The sequence below is a fragment of the Tachyglossus aculeatus genome, chromosome 1 (assembly GCF_015852505.1).
Source record: "Tachyglossus aculeatus isolate mTacAcu1 chromosome 1, mTacAcu1.pri, whole genome shotgun sequence".
NCBI classification, from domain to species: Eukaryota; Metazoa; Chordata; class Mammalia; order Monotremata; family Tachyglossidae; genus Tachyglossus; species Tachyglossus aculeatus.
Genome location: NC_052066.1, coordinates 42,346,416 through 42,368,394, shown reverse-complemented (window position 1 = coordinate 42,368,394; position 21,979 = coordinate 42,346,416). Strand labels below are relative to the sequence as shown.

Sequence of the window (21,979 nt, the reverse complement as noted above, 5' to 3'; positions counted from 1 at the left end):
CTGAAGTAGTATTGCCACTGGTTTTGAAAGCACGCCAATAGGGTCCTGGAAACTACATTTCTGCCATTTAAGGAAAATTGCACAAAGGGTCTTTGTTTAAATCCGCAAAAGTAAGTCGTTCTGCCTTCACGTTTATGATTCTGTGTTTTAATAGTTGAACTTATTGCTGCAATTATATCTGGAACCCACAGTATCAGCAAAGCTGACTAATAATGTGCTAAACACTCACTTGGAGATTTAAGCAAACCTGCATCCTATGGGAAAATGGGAACAGACAGTTTTGCTTTGTGTCCTGAAGCAGTAGTATAGGTTCTGGTTTTTCTCTTAGGATGCAGGTGATATCACCAAGAAAATATGGGGACAGGACATAGATGGAGAAATTAATTTAGTCTGCAGAATGAAACAATCGTACCTTCATTTTTTCATTAACTGTTGCTTTTAAAATATTACAGGAATCAATTCACGTTCCCGATCCTGTCATTTCAGTAGCAATGAAGCCCTCCAATAAGGTAGGAGCTCTCAGGAGCTTTCCGATGGACATAGGTGGGACCCATCCCCTGCCCATCCCATGTATGTGCAGGCCGCCTCTCGCCACCCACACGGTAGCTCACGTCCCGTGTCATAGGCTTATTCCTTGTATTTTAAAGTCCCAATTATGGCCTACCACTACTACTGATAATGATGGCATTTATTAAGCGCTTACTATGTGCGAAGCACTGTTCTGAGCGCTGGGGAGGTTACAAGGTGATCAGGTTGTCCCACAGGGGGCTCACAGTCTTCGTCCCCATTTTCCAGATGAGGTAGCTGAGGCACAGAGAAGTGAAGTGACTTGCCCAGAGTCACACAGCTGACAACTGGCTGTGTGAATTTTGAGAATCCGTTATTGGGAAGCGACAGGCACTCGAACTTATGAAGTCTTAGATCAGTCAGTCGATCCTTGGTATTTATTGAGCCCGTACTGTGTACAGAGCACTCTACTAAGTGCTTGGGAAAGTACAATACAGTAGAGTTGGTAGACATGATTCATACCTCTCTGGTGTGTCGAAAGGAGTGTGTTAAAAGCACTCGTGTGGACTTCAGTTTTGCACCATGCCCGGCTTGAAATTTTAGCTATGTCCTTAACCTGTATTTTCATCTGGATAAGTGGTAAAGGGTGAAACATTGCAAGGATAAGGGAATTGAGGTATTGCACTATAATAATAATGATGGTATTTGTTAAGTGCATACTATGTGCCAAGCACTGTTCTAAGCGCTGGGATAGATGCAAGGTTATCAGATTGTCCCAATGTGGGGCTCACGGTCTTAATCCCCATTTTATGGATGAGCTAACTGAGGCCCAGAGAAGTGAAGTGACTTGCCCAGAGTCACACATCTGACAAGTGGCAGAGCCGGGATTAGAACCAACGACTTCTGACTCCCAAGCCTGTGCTCTTTCCACTAAGCCATACTGCTTCAACTATGAATAATATGGATACTGGGTTTATATATATACATATAGTGCCAGCGCTTAGAACAGTGCTTTGCACATAGTAAGTGCTTAATAAATGCCATTATTATTACTATTATTATTATTATTATTATTATTATTGTTATTAAATACACACATATGTGCAAACATATTTATATATACATATATATACACACACACACATAGGGTAAAATTCATATGTATATTCACACATATCAATTTTACTATAGTATCTTTGAAATTCACCCACGATGGAGTGTGTGTGGCTGAAAAAGTCAGTGGGCCCCACAGTTGTGGCTCTTGATTCATTCATTCATTCATTCAATCGTATTTATTGAGCGCTTACTGTGTGCAGAGCACTGTACTAAGCGCTTGGGAAGTACAAGTTGGCAACATATAGAGACGGTCCCTACCCAACAGCGGGCTCACAGTCTAGAAGAGCAAATCATCATCATCATCAATCGTATTTATTGAGCGCTTACTATGTGCAGAGCACTGTACTAAGCGCTTATGTTTATGGTTTGCAGTACTTAGTGCTGTTTTTTGTATTGCTTCCTTGTGTCGTTCCTTTTGAAGCTTTTGTTAAAATTCCCCTCCCTTTCTTCGTAGTGGTGCACTAGTGATGTTATATTTTATCCTGCGAACATCTCGTTCTCTGTAGCTAGTTATGTCCTCCCAGACCGAGCCCCCTTTTTCCTCTCCTCCTCCCCATCCCCCCGGCCCTACCTCCTTCCCCTCCCCACAGCACCTGTATATATGTTTGTACAGATTTATTACTCTATTTTACTTGTACATATTCACTATTCTATTTATTTTGTCAGTGATGTGCATCTAGCTTTATTTCTATTTATTCTGATGACTTGACACCTGTCCACACGTTTTGTTTTGTTGTCTGTCTCCCCCTTCTAGACTGTGTGAGCACGTTGTTGGGGAGGCACCGTCTCTATATGTTGCCAACTTTTACTTCCCAAGCGCTTAGTACAGTGCTCTGCACACAGTAAGCGCTCAATAAATACGATCGAATGAATGAATGAATGTCCTAATAGGTTTTCCTTTGCACCAGAAGCATTCCCAACCTCCGTGTTGGCACAAGAGGTTAATGTCCCTCATTGTCCTGCACATTGTTCCGTGTTTGGGGCACAACTCGGTGTGCAGAGCTGGGTGACTTTGGGCCAGTCACTCCACTTCTCTGTGCCTCAGTTACCTCATCTGTAAAATGGGGATGAAGACTGTGAGCCCCACGTGGGACAACTTGATCACCTTGTATCCCCTCCAGCGCTTAGAACAGTGCTTGGCACATAGTAAGCGCTTAACAAATGCTATTATTATTGTTATTATGAAAGCATTGGAGTTGAGCGTTCCAATCACATCTCACTTCTCTTTCTTCCCTTCTCTTCTCTCTTTTTCTCTTCCTCCCCCACCCCAATATCTGTTTTCCTTCCCTGTCACCATTCTCGCTCTTCCCCCCCTCCCGCCCTTCCATGTTCTGCCTACATAGCTTCTGTGCTTTAAAATCAATCAGTGAATGGTATCTGTGTACTTAACTACTTTTACAGAGCCCTGTAACAATTGTAATAATAATAATGGCATTTATTAAGCGCTTACTATGTGCAAAGCACTGTTCTAAGCGCTGGATAGATACAAAAATGGAATTTTTGTCACAATTGTGATACTTCTGTGCTTACTATGTGCCAAGCACTGTACTAAGTGCTGGGCTAGGTAGGAGAAAATCAAGTTCCAGGTGGGGCTCACCGTCCAAGAAGGAGGGAGGACAGGTATTGAATATCCATTTTGCTGTCAGGTCCCAGGTGGGGCTCACAGTCCAAGAAGGAGGGAGGACAGGTATTGAATCCCCATTTTGCTGATGAGAGAATGGAGGCACAGAGAAGTGAAGTGATTGGCCCAAGGTCACACAGCAGACAAGTGGCAGAATTAGAACCCAGTTCCCCCAACTCCCAGACCCACGTTCTTTCCATTAGGGCATGCTGCTTCTCACTGTACTAAATGCTTGGGAGAGTACAGTACAACAGAATTATCAGACATGTTCCCTGCCTCCTATCTTTCACTTTTCCTTTATGTTGTACCATGTTAGATTCCACTTTAATCTGTAAACTTCTAAGTTATCTGGGTGAGGTGAACTTAATTGGCTGAATGGTCTTTTAAATGCTAGCCAGGCTTTTTAATGAGTCCTTGCCCTTTCACTTAGAGGCGCCTTCTAATCACTTAACAAGGCTCCCGTTCTCTTGAGATCTCATCCTTTCAATTGCTTTGTCCTAGATGTGAACAGGTGTCATCGCTGGGACAGGTTTTAAAGAGTGATAGTGAAAGTACTCTTTGTAATAAATTGTAGCATACCCAGGTCTGCTTATAATGGTCTGCTACTAATGGCCTAGTAGAAAGAGCACTGGGTTCTTATTTCAGCTCTGCCACTTGAATGCTGTGTGACCTTGGGCAAGTCGGTTAACTTCTCTGGACCTCAGTTGCCTCATCTGTAAAGTTCGGATTAAATCCTCCCTCTTGAACCCCATGTGGGACAGGGATTGGGTCCAATCTGATTATCTTGTATCTACTCCAGTGCTTGGCACATAAGCATTGAACTCGTATTATTCCTATTATTACTACTATTACTGTGAACACTTTTCTCCTGAGAAACTCACTCAAAGGCTCAAATTGATTTCTGGATTCTACTTAGATCCAGGCTGCCTCCCGCTTGTTAGCTTGTTCTGAGATTTCTCCTTTGGAAAAGCAAAAGCCTTGCAGCCTACGCACCTAAACCGATTCGAGTTTTTTTCGGCTAGAACCCTCACCCCGAAAAATCTTATTGTTTCTTTTGAATAGAATGACATGGACAAGTTTTCAAAAGCTATTAACCGGTTTACAAGAGAAGATCCCACATTTAGAGTCCATTATGATGTGGAAAGTCGGGAGACGATTGTCTCTGGAATGGGAGAGCTACACTTGGAAATTTATGCTCAGGTAATTTCACAGTTAATGAAATCAAACTAATTGAATACAAGGCCCGTCATCACATTGTGGTTTCGATTGCTAGTTGAGTGGTTACAATTTGTTAACAGCTTGGAGGTTTTGCTGGGCCTTTCTCGTTTCTGAGGAAGTGAGGGTAGCCTATTGAGAATTGTAGAAAAGAATTTGAATACAGGTGTTCATTAATTTTCTGTAGGATGCCAGTGAATGGTATATAAATATGGAGAGAGCAGTGGAATCAATCAATTGTATATATTAAACGCTTACTGTGTGCAGAGCACTGTCCTAAGCGTTTAGGACAGTATAATATTACAGAGTTGGTAGACACATTCCCTGTCCACAACACCCTTACAGTGTGGAGGGGGGACAGACATTAAGATAAATCAATTACGGATGCGTATGTAAGTGCTGTGAGGTTGAGGGAGGGGTGAGTGAAGGGTGGAAATCCAAGTGCAATGTAGAAGGGAGTTGGCGAAAATGAAATGAGGGCTTAGTCGGGCAAGGCCTCTTAGAGGAGATGGGCCTTCAGTGAGGCTTTGAAGGTGGTGAGGGTGATTATCTGCCGTGAGCGGGGAGGAAATTTTGTAGGAAAATGATCTGGGCAGCAGAGTGAAGTATGGGCTGGAGGGGAGAGAGACAGGAGGCAGGAATCAAGGCAGGATAGGATAAGTGCTTGGATTAACGCGGATGGAGAGGAAAGGGCGGCTTTCAACCAAGTTGTGAAGATTCATCTAGTCGCACATTTTGCAGTGCCTTATTTTAAAATCAATTGATTCAAAAATCAAGTAGGATGTTAACTAAAATTGTTTTCAATGGTCCAAAAAATATCCAATTTACTGACCTTCTCTGAAATAAGCATCGTTGTTCTAGGAGTAATAGGTTTCTCCTTTACCTTCCTTTGCCTTCTCCAAGCGGATGGAAAGAGAATACGGCTGCCCTTGTGTCACAGGAAAGCCCAAAGTTGCCTTCAGAGAAAGTATTACTGCACCTGTATCGTAAGTACCCCTTTATACACCGCAGTTTACCAGATCAGGCAGAAATTCTGAGGTTTTATTTTGGAGTCAACACAACGTTACAGTGCAGCCAAGACATTCATATCTTACCATCTCGGGATTAGTTTGATCCTTAAGCTAAATATAGGTGACGGTACAGGTGAACACAGAATATGCAAGCACACTGGTTGCCCGATATTGAAGTATCATTCCAGTTGTCCTTTCTTGGGTTGGCGGCTATTGTGCTTTACTTTAACTCCGTACTGTGGATGCCAAAGAACTTGCATTTGCCAGGGAATAATTTCCTAGGGAAATTCAAAAGTGAGGAAATAGAAGACATTATCTGGAAAATGTCAGCAGTGCCATTTTAATGCTTAAAAAAAAAAGAAAATACATACCATGAAAGGTAATACTTTTTTGTTGCACCATTGTTAATGAAACTTAATTCCTCCAAAGTTGCTCATTCACAACTTTCTCAAAATAACTGACTGTGAATTTGAGACCATTAAGTGTCTTCAGGCCATTTGGCACTAGGAAACCAGAGTTTAAAATTATATAACCATGTACCATTTTATTTGGGAAGCAAATTAGGACCAGCAAGCTGCATATACTTAACAGTTTTTAGGGAAAAAAAAATTTGCTTTTGGTTCCAAGGGCCATTTTACCTGAGATGCAATATCATGAAGTAGAATGGTGTAGTCTAATTCGATAAAATCATCATTTCTTGTCTATAAGAAAAGATAATAACATTTATATTTGTCAATAACTTTTTAAAGAACAACAACTTTAGGTTGCAATAAAGTAACTTGACTTGGTAAGATCTCGATAACGTGAGTTTCATTTAACCTCTGAGGAAAATTGCAAATTATTACGTGGCTAAGCATCATCAACCTAATAGATTTAATTTGCTTTCAAACCACTCTAGTTCTTAAGCTCCAAATCATGGTTTTCTTTTTACCACTATAGAAATTGTTTGCTTTATTTTGTTAATTTGTTTCTTCTGTTTTCTGTCATTGTGACTCACATTCTTTGAAACCTTTAGGGGATATTTAATATTTAACAATGCGTTTCAAATCGAGAAATCCACAATTCACTGAGACAGATTTTACTGTGGAGATATTAAATCTAGAAATTGCATAAATTCAGTGGATTATAGGCACTTTGCTTTTAGCAGAGCTATTCTTGGCACTGTCATTAAGGAAAGGCATAATTAGACACTGATCTGTGTTGTATTTAATCCTCGTGTACTGATTGGGAATTCCTTGTGGAATTTATTGGTTCCAACTTAGGATATATTGTGCCAACGCTGTCTCTCTCAGGGAAACGTTTTAAGTGGCCAGTGAGGTCTTTCCTTTATCTAAGATGTATAACTTGGCTAAAAAATGTCCTAGATAAAGATCTGAAAAGATTATGAACACACAACTTTAAACACTTGATAGTCACCCCACCCTTAGCCCCACACCACTTATGTAGGCATCCGTAGTTCATGTTAATATCTGCCTCTCCCTCTAGGCTGTAAGCCCTATGTGGGCAGGGAATGTGTTTACTATACTGTGTCATACTCTCCCAAGTGTTTAGTACAGTGCTCTGTACCTAAGAAGTGCTTAATACACACCTTTGATTGCCTAATGATCAGAACAGGAGCTAGTGAAGAGTCCTATATAAAATGGGCAGAACCCCAGCTACGTCTTGGCTTTACTATGTCCACTGTATGGGAGTCTTTACCTCTGTGACTCAATTTCCACATAAGTTTACGGGGGTAACGCTTCAAGAGGATGAGTACAAAGAGGAAATGCGTGCAACTTCCTTAGAAACAGAGACATTATATACTGCATTATGTTTTTAAAAGCGATATGCTCAGAAAAGCAGCATTTTCAGGCTCGAAACCGGGAGCATTAATAAATACCATCGACTGATTCTATAATGGGCCAATAAAGGCAGCTGAGTGAGCTGTACCAGTGCTGGTGCAGTAGGCTGTTTCACTGCTGTGCACCTGGTAAGCACTCAAATATTTCTTCTAATCAGTTGATTAGAAGAGGGAAGGACAAACCAGGAAAGAAACAAAGGCCATCGATACAATATATTGTACTGTCAAGCTCTTAGTACGGTATTTTGCACACAGCACTCAATAAATATGACTGAACGGCCGTTACGATATAGGTACATTAGAGTAATGCAAACATAAGAACAGTTCAACAGGAGAGAGGACAAAAGAACAGTTCAACAGCAGAGGGGACTAAGAAAACCAGAGATGAAATCAAAGGATAAAAAAGAAACAAGCTTAGCAGAGATGAAAAATGCCAACAGATGGAAAGGAAGGGAAAAGACGGATGTTAAAGGAAGAGGGGAAAAATAGGGGGTAATTTGGGGAAGGGGGGGAATCATAGTCCTTAACTTTTGTAGGCCTCATAATACCTCATAGTAATAACGATGGTATTTAAGTGCTTACTATGTGTCAAGCACTGTTCTAAGCATTGGGATAGATACAAGATTATATATATATATATATATATATATATATAATGACATTTATCAAGCGCTTACTATGTGCAAAGCGCTGGGGAGTTTACAAGGTGATCAGATTGTCCCACGTGGGGCTCACAGGCTTAATCCCCATTTTACAGATGAGGTAACTGAGGCATTATCAGGTTGTCCCACGTGAGGCTCACAAGTCTTAATCCCCATTTTACAGATGAGGTAACTGAGACCCAGAGAGGTTAAGTGACTTGCTCAAAATCACTCAGCTGACAAGTGGCGGAGCTGGGATTAGAACCCACGACCTCTGACTCCCAAGCCCAGGCTCTTTCCACTAAGCCACGCTGCTTCTCTAATAATAATTTATAGCATCTATCAGTGGTATCTGTTGAACACTTACTGTGTACTGAGCACACTGTAGTAAGCACTTGGGAGAGTACAATACAACAGTTGGTAGACGTAATCCCTGCCCACAAGCTGCTTACAGTCCAGCATGTCAGGTTGTCACTTTCATATCTAACAATATTTGTACAGTTTCTTGACCCTGGAGAAAAAGGAAATCTTGTAATTAATTGGCTGTCACCTGCTGCATTGCAGAAGTTATCTAATATCATGGGGATTATGACTGAGCCCCATGGGGGACAACCCGATTACCTTGTATTTACCGCAGCGCTTAGAACAGTGCTTGGCACATAGTAAGCGCTTAACAAATACCATCGTTCTTTAGAGCTTTTTTTTCAAAATTTTTTTTAAACTCCATTGACTTGCTTTACAAATATAATGGAGCATCATTATTTTTTATCACTGGGTAGTTGATATTTTTAAGAGAATAATGAGTAGGCTTTTGACACAATTATTTCCCCCTTTTAGACTGTGAGCCCACTGTTGGGTAGGGACTGTCTCTATATGTTGCCAATTTGTACTTCCCAAGCGCTTAGTACAGTGCTCTGCACATAGTAAGCGCTCAATAAATACGATTGATGATGATTTCAGTATAGATTTTGGGAGTCAGGGGACCTGGGTTCTAATTCCCGCTCTGCCACTTGTCAGCACGGGCAAGCCACTTCAGTGTGCCTCAGTTCCCTCAACTGTAAAATGGACTGTGTACAACCTGACTAGTTGTTATCTGTAGTGCCTGGACAATAGTAAGCACTTAACAAATACCATTAAAAAATATTGTAATTAAAATGAAAGTTCCTTTGAAAAACAGATCCATCCTTCTACCAGATCCATTCTTTTTCCATCTTTTTCTAATCCGTAACTTTATGTGAACTCTGAATCGAGCTTAGTTTTTAAAATGTTTGCAGATGTACTTATCGTGTGTAAATGGGTAAGAAATGTTGAAGCAAGATGCTCCCAACAATTAGGTTTTATCCATCAGTGTGGGTGTGGTGGTGTCTGGAAAAAAAAACTAAAACCAAAAAATAACAAACCACCAGATGTTTGACTAACCAAGCATTCAGACCCTGGCCTCCTGAAATAGATCGGGGCCACCCATACTGTCGGGGAACTCTAGGTCCCCTTTTTACCCAGGGATGTTCAGACCACCTTGAGGTAATTAATCAATCAGTGGTATTTACTGAGCGCTTACTGTGTATTAAGTGCTTGAGAGAATAACGGAGCTGGCCCAAAATAAGTAGCCACCCAGGGCATACTACACATAGGTACCCTGCTGCTCTCTGGAGTGTTTCTAGAATGGTTCATTGTTTCTTTTTAATGACTCTGGGTGTGAAGTTCATCATTGCCCATTTATATACTTACATTTATTAAATTCAGTGGGTGTGATATTTGGTCAAATCTAGCTTACTTGCCCTTCGCCTTTCACGTTCTGTAATAATAATAATAATAATAATAATAATGATAGCATTTATTAAGCGCTTACTATGTGCAAAGCGCTGGGGAGGTAAACAAGGTGATCAGGTTGTCCCACGGGGGGCTCACAGTCCTCATCCCCATTTTACAGATGAGGGAACTGAGGCCCAGAGAAGTGAAGTGACTTGCCCAAAGTCACCCAGCTGATAAGTGGCGGAGCCTGGATTTGAACCCATGACCTCCGACTCCAAAGCCCGGGCTCTTTCCCACTGAGCCACGCTGTAAGCTGTATGATGGTGCAGTTAAGAATGTGGATGTGGTCTATGCTCAGTTCTGCCCCAAACGTTGCGCTCAACAAGTTAACGAAGGAACACAAGATGGCAAGGGGTTTATATCCTGCAACAGTGAATCCCCGTGGCAGGATTTCCTGGCTGAGAGCAAAATATCCTTTTCCTTGACCATTTCAGATAGGACTGGACTCTGCCCAAGAAAAGAGTGGGGTTTTTTCTCCCCTCGGTGTATGTTTAGAAGGTATGGAAGGTAAGACAGGTAAGGTGACAGGAATGGACCAAGTGAGCAAAAGACGAGGAATTATGGTAGCCAGGTGTATAATGGGGCATATGTGGAAATAAGCAGCATGGCCTAGTGGATAGAACATGGGTTTGGAAGTCAGAAGGCCGTGGATCCTAATCCCGGCTCTGCCATTTGACCGCTGGGAAACCTGGGGCAAATCACTTGTCTGTGCCTCAGTTACCTCATCTGTAAAATGGGAATCGAGACTGTGAGCCCCATGTGGAACATGGACTGTGTCCAACTTGATTAGCTTATTTATATCTGTCCGTCCCAGCGCTTAGTACGGTGCCTGGAACAGAGTAAATGCTTAATACCATTTAATAAAAAATGGAGAGTGGCTGTGAAGAGCGGAGGGCTGTGAGGCCTGGTTGCAGACAGCCACATTCAACTACCACAGCTCGGAGATTCCTGAGGTCTTCAAAACTTTCCTGCAATTGCCTACTCGAGGGCCCCCGTTACAGTGCCACGGCATCTCTGAGACATAGTTGGAGTACAGATCAGATTGAAATAAATGAAAACGTCCTCTTATGCACACTTCTGTAAATAAAACCTATCGATACACAATTCAACTGAGTTAGACACATTCCCTGCCCACAGCGTGCTTACAGTCTAGAAGGGGAGATGGACATTAAGGTGCTGTGGGCCTGAGGAAAGGGTGAATAAATGGTGCACATCCAAGTGCAACGGTGACGCAGAAGGGAGTGAGAGAAGAGGAAATACTGTATTCTCCCAAGCACTTAGTACAGTGATCTGCACACAGGAAGCGCTCAATAAATTCCATTGATTGATACTATTCAGCGTCCTTATTGATTAAGGAATCAAAAAGATGCTTTTCAGATTTGTAGATGCTAAAAATCAGGGTTTAGTTTACACCACATTGCACTCAGGTGCTCGGTAAATACTATTCCCCCCCGGGGCAGTTTTTAACACTGACAAGAATAAAAGCCAAAGTGATCATGTTAAGGCAGAAATAAATGGGACGAAATTAAGGAAGAGGTGTCGCACATGGGAGGTCTCGTTAAGCCCAAGGACAAATCCTGGAGGGAGTCATAACCAGAAACTAAATAAACCAATAAATAAGAGTGGTTCCTGAGAAATAAAAAAAAACACCCAGCATATTACTTAAATGTGTACAAGAACAATAGATGCAGGAGCTAGGAAGCAGTCCTTCCTCTGTTCCCCACTTTGGTCAGACCCTGGAGAATGCTGTGGTCAGTTTTGGTTATAATACCTCAAAAATTGTAGAAAAAGGAAGGCACAAAGAGCTGCCTCACCTTTGCACTTAGATCTGTACCCTTCATTCACCCCACCCCGAGCCTCTTAGCAACTGTGTACAAATCCATAGTTTATTTTCATGTCTGTAAACTCCTCGGGGTCACAGGGAACATGTCTACCAACTCAGTTATATTGTACTCTCGTAAACGCTTACTGCAGTGCGCCGCACACAGTAAGCATTCAATAAATGTGATCGATTTGTTTGGTTTAAGGGACAGAAAATGAAATCCTCTGTTGAAAGGTGAAAGGAGTTGGGGTATCTAGCCCGGAAGGGAAAAGGCCCATCTGAATATAAACTTGGCTATTAAACTGTAAACTCCCCAAGGGCAGGCAGTGCGTCTTATACTCCTCCAGTATGTATCCCAAGTGCCTAAAAAGGGCTCTGCTCACAGAGGCACTCAGTTAAGAATATTATTCTTACGGATAACTTAGTCACAGTCTTCAAGTAGATGAAGGGTTTTTATGGAGAAAATAACGGCTAGTTGTTCTCTCTGTCCACAGAAGATCAAACCAAAGGAAATGAGTTTTAATTGCAGCAATAACAAGTTGATACGGAAATAAAATTCTTAATTGGGTGCTAATACTGAAAGAGGCTTCTGTGAGAGATGTGGCAGATAGCCAAGAATGGTTTCGATCCCATGGCAGGGGCTGGACCAGATCACCATGAAAGGTCTCTTGTAGCCCTGTCATCCTAGGATTTAAATGAAAAGTCTTGAAGGGCTGTTGAAATGAGGATGAAAAAGCCAAAGAACAGATTGAGGACAAATTTAAATGAAGGGCAAGTTAATTTTACATGAACTTCTACTTGCCTCAAATAAAATTTTGCTTGAACTTTAAACAAGTTTCTGTAGACTTCTAATGTGGGTCAGAAGCACACACATGTGCATATATATATATATATATATATATATATATATATATATTTATGCATCATTTGTTAAGTGCTTATTATTATGTATTAACTGCTGGGGTGGTACATCGTAATCAGGTTGGATACAGTCCCTGTCCCTCTATAGGGCTCACAGTCTTAAGCCCCGTTTTACAGATGAGATAACTGAGGCACAGACAATTGAGTGACTTGCCCAAGTCACATACCAGATAAGTGGTAGACCTGGGATTAGAACCCAGATCCTTTTGAGCCCACTGTTGGGTAGGGACTGTCTCTATATGTTGCCAACTTGTACTTCCCAAGCGCTTAGTACAGTGCTCTGCACACAGTAAGCGCTCAATAAATACGATTGATTGATTGATTTTTGACTCCTAGGCCCGTGCTCTATCCACTAGGCCAGGCTGCTTGAGTACGTTAAATTCTGAAATTGTGCCCTGAGTAGAATGAAAGTCCAGAATCACTCCTATTCCCATCTAGAGGTTCAGATGCTTCCGGGTAAAACAACTTGGAATGTTTGCCTGATCCTGCGAGGATATGGGAGCTTTTATATCACAACTACAACTGGAATGGTGAAATGGCATTGTGGACCACCATCATTTCATGAGCTCTATCAGAACGTATCCGAAGTCTACATTTACCATGTCAATTCAGCACCGGGCACTAGCTGGCTACAGTAGCAAATGCAGTCAGGTATTTCTGAAGAAAAATCGTCATGCAAACTGCGGGAGAGCTTGGGGAGGAAGCAGGAGCAGGTGGAGGACAAAACGTTGCAGGATGGTTGGGAAGAGTGTCAGCATGGGGTAGCTAAAAGAAGCAGTGATAGGAAAGTTGTGGAAAGATCTGGGTTCTGAGGAGCAGGAAGGTGACTCACGGAGCCTTCTCCTGGCCAGGCTGGCTCTTGTTATCTTTCTTGGACTACTGTGTAGCCCCCCCCTTCTTACTGTTGGCTCCTCTACAGCCCCAAACCCCTGCCGCAGATTCCCCAGCCCTCACTGGTACGGCTGTTTCCTCGTTATTAGACAAAATCCTCCAATTAGTTATTCCGCACATCATAGCATTTCGCATTTGCATGCTACTTACCACCTGCTTGACACTTTGAATGCCTGTCAATTTGTACCATGTGTCCTCGGTAGAATTCTGCCATATTATGTAACCACAGGCAACCCAGGCTAGGTGTCGGACTGGTTCCATTTCTGGAGAGACATTGCCAAACTTGTCTGGTGGAGTTGGATGAGGGAAAAAGAAAAAAAGCATTTGGTGCCACTTCATTTGATTGCTACATCAAATATCAAAATCTAAATTCTAAGCCACATTTTCCAAAATCTTTTAAAACACGATGCTGTTACCCGTAGAAACTCAGTGCCCTGTTCAGTGAGACCTATTTTACCATACAGGGGGAAAAAAATTCAATAGAAGGTATGGCCTCTAATCAAAGGTCTATGGTACCCATCCTACAATCATTCATTTATTCATTCAATCATATTTATTGAGTGCTCTGCACACAGTAAGCGCTCAACAAATAAGACTGAATGAATGAGAGTACAATTTAGCAATAAACAGACACATTCCCTGCCCACAATGAGCTTACAGTCTAGAGGGGGAGATGGAAATTAATATAAATACATAAATTACATTCCTTTTTACCTTTCAAATACTTGTAAAAACGCTAGGGTCTTTTATTTCCTACAGGGAAACCAGGCTGAATAAATTTAAACAATGATAATTTTGTGATTTACATTTAAAGCTTGGGGGCAGTTTTCATAATTTCACAGTTGCCCACCCCTTTTTTTTTTTTACCTGGAATATTCTGCACTTCCAGTGGTCCCTTCATGGTCTTAAGTTTTTCGTAAAATTTGTTATCTGCTTCATCTGGGTTCTTCCCAATTTCTCCTTCAAACGTGAAATCTACCTCTGGTGCAGTGTTCTGCCCTTTGGGAGGGTAGAGTACCTCAGCTGTGCAGTTGACGGTAATTTGCTGTTTCAAACAGGGGAAGGATTGCTTAAAACATTCAAATACATAGAATACTTTGTCATTTTTGTTAAAAAATAATTGCTGGCATTTGTATAGTGCAGTTGCTTTTGCAATAGCTTTGTGAAGTAGGGAGACAGTTGGTATTTTCTCCCTTTAAACAGATGGAGAGGCCCCCGATTGCCTGAGGTCTCACAGCATGTCAGTGGCCGAGTTGGGTCTAGAATTCAGGTTTCTGGATTCCAGTCCCCTGATTTCACAGTCAACTGACGGATCAATCAGTGGTATTTACTGAGTGCTTACTGTGTGTGGAGCGCTGTGCCGAGTGCTTAGGAGAGTACGATACAACAGAATCGGCAGACATGTTCCCCGCCCACCAGGAGTTTATAGTCTAGAGGGGGAGACAGACATTAAAATAAATTACAGCTAAGTGCTGTGGGGCTGAGCCTGGGGTGAATTTTAGGTAGTTTAACGGTACAGATCCAAGTGTATAGGCAAAGGTTAGAGAGAAGAGGAAATGAGGGCTTAGTCAGGGAAGGCCTCTTGGAGGAGATGTGATTTGTAATAAGGTTTTGGAGGGGCGGGGAGTGGTGGTTGTCGTATACGAAAGGGGAAAGGGGGTTCCAAGCCAGAGGGGGGACGTCGGCGGCGGAATAGACGGAACCGAGGTACAGCGAGTAGGTTGGTGTTGGAGGAGTGACGTGTGCGGGCTGGGTCGTAGAAAATCAGAGAGGTAAAATAGAAAGGGGCGGAGCTGATTCAGTGCCTTAAAAGTAAAGGTAAGGAGTTTTGGTTTGATGCGGTGGTGAATGGGCAGCTTTTGGAAGTTCTTGAGTGGGGAGATGTGGACTGAACGTGTTTATTTTTTAGAAAAATGATCTGGGCGGCAGAGACAGGAGGCAGGGTGGTTAATGCGGAGGCTGCAATAGTCAAGGTGGGTTAGGATAATCGCTGATACTTGTATCAGCGTAGTAGCAGTTTAGATGGAGAGGAAAGGGAGGATTTTGGCGACGTGAAAGTAGAAGAATAGTTTTTATTATTATGGTATCTGTAAGTGCGTACCATGTGCCAGGCACTGTACTAAGCGCTGGGACAGGAGGATTTGGTGACAAATGGAACATGTGGGTTGAATGAGAGAGTTGAGTTGAGGGTAAGTAGTAGGAGGACAGGCTTGTGAGACAGGGAGGCTGGTGGTTCTGTCTGCAGTGATGGGAAAGACATGGGGAGGACAGGATTTGGGTGGGAAGATTTGTCGTTCTGTTTTGGACATGTTAAGTTTGGGGTGTTGGTGGGACATTCAAGTAGGTCCTGAAGGCAGGAAGATATGCAACACTGCAGAGAAGGAGAGAAATCAGGACTGGAGAGGTAGATTTGGGAATCTTAATAATAGTAATAATAGTGGTATTAAGCGCTTACTATATGCCAAGTGCTGAGGTAGATACAAGGTAATCAGGTTGTCCCACACGGGGCTCACAGTTTTACTCCCCATGTTACAGATGAGGTAACTGAGGACTAGAGAAGTGAAATGACTAGCCCAAGGTCACACAGCAGACAAGTGGGTGGAGCCGGGATTTGAACCCACATCCTCTGACTCCCAAGCCCGGGCTCTTTCCACTAAGCCACGCTGCTTCTCCCTCTTCGGTGTAGAGATGGTAGATGGAGAATAGAAAGGGACCCAGAAATGAGCCTTGAGGGACTCCCACTGTTAGGGGGAGGCAGAAGAGAAACTGGTGAAAGAGACTGAGAAGGAGCGGTCCGGGAGATAGAGGAGAGGACAGTGTCAGTGAAGTCAAGGTTAAATGATGTTTCCAGGTGAAGGGGGTGGTCAACAGTGTCGAAAGCAGCTGAGAGGTGTTGGACGGGAATACTAAACCAGAGTATATTCATTCAATCGCATCTATTGAGCGTTTACTGTGTGCAGAGCACTGTACTAAGCGCTTGGTTATGTGTGTTTTAGAAGCCCTTTGCTATTTTTCTCATAGCATAATAGAGTTAATAGACACGATCCCTAACCTCAAGGAGTTCACCTTCTAGTCAGGGAGACACACCAAAATACGTTATAAAGAGGAGTAGTGGTGTAGAGTAGACAGTATGTACTTAAGTGCTATGAGGGAGCTGTGAATACTTTTATAATTGCATGGAAGGGCTGATGTGGCGGTTGGAAATCAAGTGAGACGATGGGAGATTCATCTGGAAAGGCTTTCTGGTGAAGATGTGATTTCCGAAGGGCTTTGAAGATGGGGAGAGCTGTGATTGGTTCGGCACATAGTGGAATGATGTTCTAGGCAAAGGGAATTACACGAGCAGGAGGTCGATGGAAGGAGAGGCGAATGAGGCACATAGTCTGCTTGAAAAGAATAAATAAATAGCGTGAACCGGGTTAGAGTAGAAAAGAGTGGATAATTGGGAAGGCGTGAGAGCTCATTCAGTGTCCTTTCGCGGCTCCGGTGGTAGGGAAGCGGTGTGGCCTAGTGGAAAAAACACAGGCCTGGGAGCCAGAGATTCTTGGTCCTGATCTCGGCTCTGCCGCTTGTCTGCTGTGCGACCGTGGGCAACTTACTTAACCCCTCTGTGCCAGTTTCCAGTACTGTGAAATGGGGATTCAGTACCTGTTCTCCCACCTAATTAGACTCTGAGCCTCATGTGCAACAGGGACTGTCCGGCCTGGTTAACTTGAATCTACCCCAGCTCTCAGACCAGTGCTTGGCACACAGTGCATACAAATACCAATATAATAATGGTAAGCCAACTTCTCCGCAGTGCTAGTAACCTCTCCATTTCCCTGTCTTTGAAAAAGAGACAAAAGTTCCCTTATCTATTTACAATTTTCTGATGAAGACGAGTAACAAAGCATATTCCATCCACGGCAACAAGCGTCTCGGGTTAAAGGCATAACTCAATTCTAATAGTGTTGATCCTCAGCACAACCTGTCAGTTCCATCTTGAAAAAGTACATTTAGCAAAAGGCACGCTGTATGAATTTTAAAACTCTTAAGAGTCCAATGATCTTAACTTCAGGATTTAAGTGATGGGTATTTTGGTCTGAGTGAAGGATGACCCTCTTTTATGGGCTATTGATGTCATAAGCCAGCACAGAAAGGGAGGCATGAAAATTCGGTAATTTTAATGAAGTAACAAATTGCCTCAAAGTGCCTTCAGTAGTGTGGTCAGTTGATTCATTATTCACAAGTTTGGGGATATGTTCAGCCCTTACAACAGCGCTTTGCACATAGTAAGCTCTTAACAAATACCATTATTATTATTTTTTTTTTATTATTATTATATGACACATTGGCCTTATGAAGGAAAGCTGTTTCTTTTAGTTGCAATTTGAACTGAAGTTTGGTCTACTGGGCCATTCAATAGAAATGCCTTTGAACAGGCAAAGGAGAATAATAATAATAATAATAATAATGATGGCATTTGTTAAGTGCTTACTATGTGCAAAGCACTGTTCTAAGCACTGGGGGGGGGTTACAAGGTGATCAGGTTGTCCCACGTGGGGCTCACAGTCTTAATCCCCATTTTACAGATGAGGGAACTGAGGCTCAGAGAAGTTAAGTGACTTGCCCAAGGTCACACAGCAGACATGTGGCAGAGCGGGGATTAGAACCCATGACCTCTGACTCCCAAGCCCGGGCTCTTTCCACTGAGCCACGCTGCTTCTCGAGAAGAAAGTAATTATTTTGAGCTTCTCCAACAGGGCAGGTCTTTAGTTGTGGGGACAGAAAACCCTGTTTGATTTAAAAAATCTAATCCAATATTCTAATGATCAGGCAAGATCACCTGTCCCCGAAATAAAAGCTCATTCACACGAATAAACGAGTGGCACTTACTTTCTGGATGATTTCTTCCACAGAAAATTTAAGATGATATTTATGTCCAGTTCCTGGAATGTCCTAAAGTATGCAAACAATTGGGGGGGGGGGGGGAAGAATACTCTTAGAACAATGTGCATTGGATGCATTTTTAAATTATAGTTGGGGCGGTTGTAATGGTTCAGAGTGACTACTGTGTTAGCGCTGTAAAGGCAAAGTGGATAGAAGTGGTAAAATACAGAACCTCGGAACCAGGACCCGTCCGGGTAACTGTTAATTTCATTATGAGAGCTATATTTTTGTGACCCCAAATTTTTCGAGTACGATACAGAGACCGAACCGAGCGATCAGAAAAAATGGATTGCACTGCAGTACGAATTGCGGGCGAGAACTCAAAAGGAGAGTAGGCCGTGGTACACTCTAGGGAGTGGAGCCGCATAAGGATTTTTTTTAACCGCACATTTTTTGTATGTATGTTTATTTTTTCTGACAGAGTCCTTGAAATTGTGACAGATGGTCCCACGATAAACTAATATTGCATAACATGGGCCAGTTCAGAAAAGAATATCCACCTCTTACCAGCCCAAGGACCCTTGTGACTCAAACCCGTTCTTGGTATCGGTTTTACAACCATGTCAGAGAGTAAATAAGGGACACTTTCAAGTCGCGGGCAGTATTTACTAAAAGATCAGTTCACCTTTGGTATCAGTTTTCGTGAACTGGAATAAGAGCAGCTTGCATGTGGAGTCCCTCGAGTCCACTCGGCGCTCTTTAAAACCCACTCGGGATGATGATTTTAAGACCGGTGAACATTTTAAAGCCGTGTCTTTTCCCCTTGCTTTGGTGGCGGCCATTCTGCGCCTCGATCCCTTTTCCTTGTACCAGTTTTACCTTCCAGGGATTGTGAAGTGCTCCTTGGGGCAGTCCAAAGGTTCCCAGGCTAACCGATTGTAGTATTTTGAAAACGAAAGGGATTTTGGTCGGAAGGCCTCTGTTTTTCCCATGGAAGTGATTTTAGAAATTGACTTTCTGGGGGGGCCTTGAAATCTGGGCTGGGTGGGAATCAATCAATCAATCAATCGTATTTATTGAGCGCTTACTGTGTGCAGAGCACTGTACTAAGCGCTTGGGAAGTACAAGTTGGCAACATATAGAGACGGTCCCTACCCATCAGTGGGCTCACAGCCTAGAAGAATGAGGCAGATCTTTGGTTTCTACGGTTTTGATGTAGGGGAGAGCCCTGTCTGAATGCTTCTAAGCCTTTAGGTGTAAATTGGTTGTCCAAATGAACGGATATGAGACCTCCGGTTTGCTTTTAGGAACAAAAAAAATAGCCTGGGTTTTGTCTCGGGTTTTTTCATTTGTTTGGCCGAAAGGCTCCGTGGCCTCCCTTGGTTCTGGAAATGCCTTTGGGAATTCCCGGACCGGGTTCGTTCCATCCCCTTGGCAAATCGGGGGCCCGGGTGGGATCGCGGGGGGTCTCTCTTCCCGAATTGTGCTTTCCGAGCGCTCAGCACAGCGCTCTGCACACGGGAAGCGCTGGAATGGGCGAACGAGGAGGGAAAAGAAATTGGGGAGGGGAGGGGAAGAAGCCTCGTGGGGAAAAGGGGTTTGGGCTCCGTTGCGGGTTGGGGGGCGGGCAGATTTCATTCATTCATTCATTCAATCGTATTTATTGGGCGCTGCCTGCAGGGCGCTGGACTAAGCGCTTGGGAAGTACGGTTTGGCAACATTCATTCAATCGCATTTATTGAGCGCTGACTGTGCAGAGCGCTGGACTAAGCTCTTGGGAAGTCCAAGTCTGCAACGTATAGAGACGGGCCCTACCCAACAGCGGGCTCACCGTCTAGAAGGGGGAGACAGACAACAAATAGGTGAAATAAAATAAATAGAATAAATATGTACAAATAAAATCGATCAATCAATCAATCGTATTTATCGAGCGCTTACTATGTGCAGAGCGCTGTACTAAGCCGTTGGTAAGCCCAAGTCGGCAACGTATAGAGACGGTCCCTACCCAACTGCGGGCTCACAGTCTGGAAGGGGGAGACAGACGGCGAAACAAATCAGCAAAATAAAATAAATAGAATCAATATGTACAAGTAAAATAGGGTAATAAACACATACAGACATATATACAGGTGCTGTGGGGAGGGGAAGGAGGAGGAGAGGAAGGAGGGGGCTCAGTCTGGGAAGGCCAAGACAGATGGCAACAGATGGAGGCGGCCCCTCCCCAACCACGGGCTCCCGGGCTGGCGCTTACAACAGTGCTGTGCGCATAGTAAGCGCTCACTAAATGCCATGATGATGATGAGGAGGAGGAGGAGAAGGGGTGAGGGGGCCCGGGCGGGGCGTGTTGGGCCACTGACCTGCACGGTGGCCCGTGTGACGCGGGTTACGGCGAAGACCTTGTGGGGGGTCCCCTGCTGATAGTTGATGCAGTTCTCCGCCACCGAGGCCGCCCTGGACGCGGGGAACTGGGTCGGGGGGATGTCCATGGCCCGAGCGGGGACGGGTGGCCGGCTGGCCCTTCCCCGCCGCCTGGTCCCAAGCTCGGCACGCAGTCAGCGCGCAGTAAAGACGGTGGAAGCACGGACGGACGCACGGACGGACGGACGGACGGACGGACGGACTGAGTGACGGAGGGCCGGGAAGCTGGCGCGGCTTGGCGCGGCTTGGCGCGGGCCGCTGCGTCTGGGCCCAGCCGGCTCTCGGGCCCCGCCCGGCCCCGGCCGCTCTGCTCTGCTCTGCTCTGCTCTTCTCCCCGGCCCGCCCCCCGCCCTCAGGCCCCACCCTCGGGCCCTGCTCACTCTCCACAGGCCCCGCTCCGAGGGCTGCCACCCACACGTTCTCTCTCTCTCTCTCACCCTCTCTTCCTCTCTCTCTCCCTTCCCTTTCTCTCACCCTCTCTCACCCTCCTCTCCCTCCCTCTCTTTCTCTCTCCCTTCTCTTCTCCCCTTTATCTCTCTCTCTCTCTCTCTCCCCCCTTCTCTCTCCCTCCCCCTCTCTCCCACTCTCTTCCTCTCTTTCTCCCTCTCTCTCCCTTCCCCTTCTCTCACCCTGTCTCCCTTCTCTCCCTCCCTCTCTTCCTCTGTCTCTCCCTTCTCTTCCCCCTCTCTCTCCCATTTCTCTCCCTCTCTTTCTCCCTTCTGTCTCCCTCTCTCCCTCCCCCCTTTCTCCCACTCTCTTCCTCTCTCTTCCCCTGTCTCTCCCTTCCCTTTCTCTCACCCTCTATCTCCCTTCTCTCCCTCGCTCTCTTCCCCTCTCTCTCCCTTCTTTTCCTCTCTTTTTCTCTCCCTCTCTCTCCCTTCTGTCTCCCACTCCCTCTTCCCCCTTTCTCCCTTCTCTCTCCCCTCTCACTCTCTTCCTCTCTTCCCCCTCTCTTCCCCCTCTCTCTCCCTTCTCTCTCACTCTCTTCCTCTCTCCCACTCTCTTCCTCTCCCTCTCTCTCTTCTTCTCTCCTTCTCTCTCTTCCTCTCCCTCTCCCTTCTCTCTCCCTCTCTTCCCCTCTCTCTCACTCTCTTCCTCTCTCTTCCCCCTTCCCCTCTCTCTCACTCTCTTCCTCTCCCTTCCCCCTTCTCTCTCTCTCGCTCTTCCTCTCTCTTGCTCTCCTCCTCTCTCCCTTCTCTCTCTCTCCCCCTCCTCTCTCTCTCCCCCTTCTCTCTCCCTCTCTCTCTCATCCTCTCTCTCCCTTCCCTCTCTCCTTTCTCGCTCTCTTCCTCTCTC

The 21,979-nt window shown here is 44.3% G+C and overlaps 2 protein-coding genes across 2 annotated transcripts in view; one reads left to right on the top strand and one right to left on the bottom strand.

Annotated features, from left to right (window-relative positions):
• The window catches only part of GFM1 (G elongation factor mitochondrial 1), a 102,719-nt gene that overhangs the window by 61,265 nt on the left and 19,475 nt on the right, over positions 1 to 21,979 (top strand). The window contains exons 11-13 of the mRNA XM_038749095.1: positions 453 to 509; positions 4,307 to 4,444; positions 5,363 to 5,445. Of these exons, the coding sequence (XP_038605023.1) occupies positions 453 to 509; positions 4,307 to 4,444; positions 5,363 to 5,445 (278 nt within the window). The remainder of the gene's footprint in view (positions 1 to 452; positions 510 to 4,306; positions 4,445 to 5,362; positions 5,446 to 21,979) is intronic.
• On the bottom strand, positions 5,480 to 20,939 carry LXN (latexin). The gene is made up of 6 exons (XM_038749220.1): positions 20,623 to 20,939; positions 18,272 to 18,334; positions 14,264 to 14,441; positions 13,547 to 13,683; positions 6,108 to 6,170; positions 5,480 to 5,747 (listed from the first exon to the last, which is right to left on the bottom strand). The coding sequence occupies exons 1-6, from the start codon at positions 20,749 to 20,751 to the stop codon at positions 5,649 to 5,651; spliced, it is 669 nt and encodes a 222-aa protein (XP_038605148.1). The 5' UTR covers positions 20,752 to 20,939; the 3' UTR covers positions 5,480 to 5,648.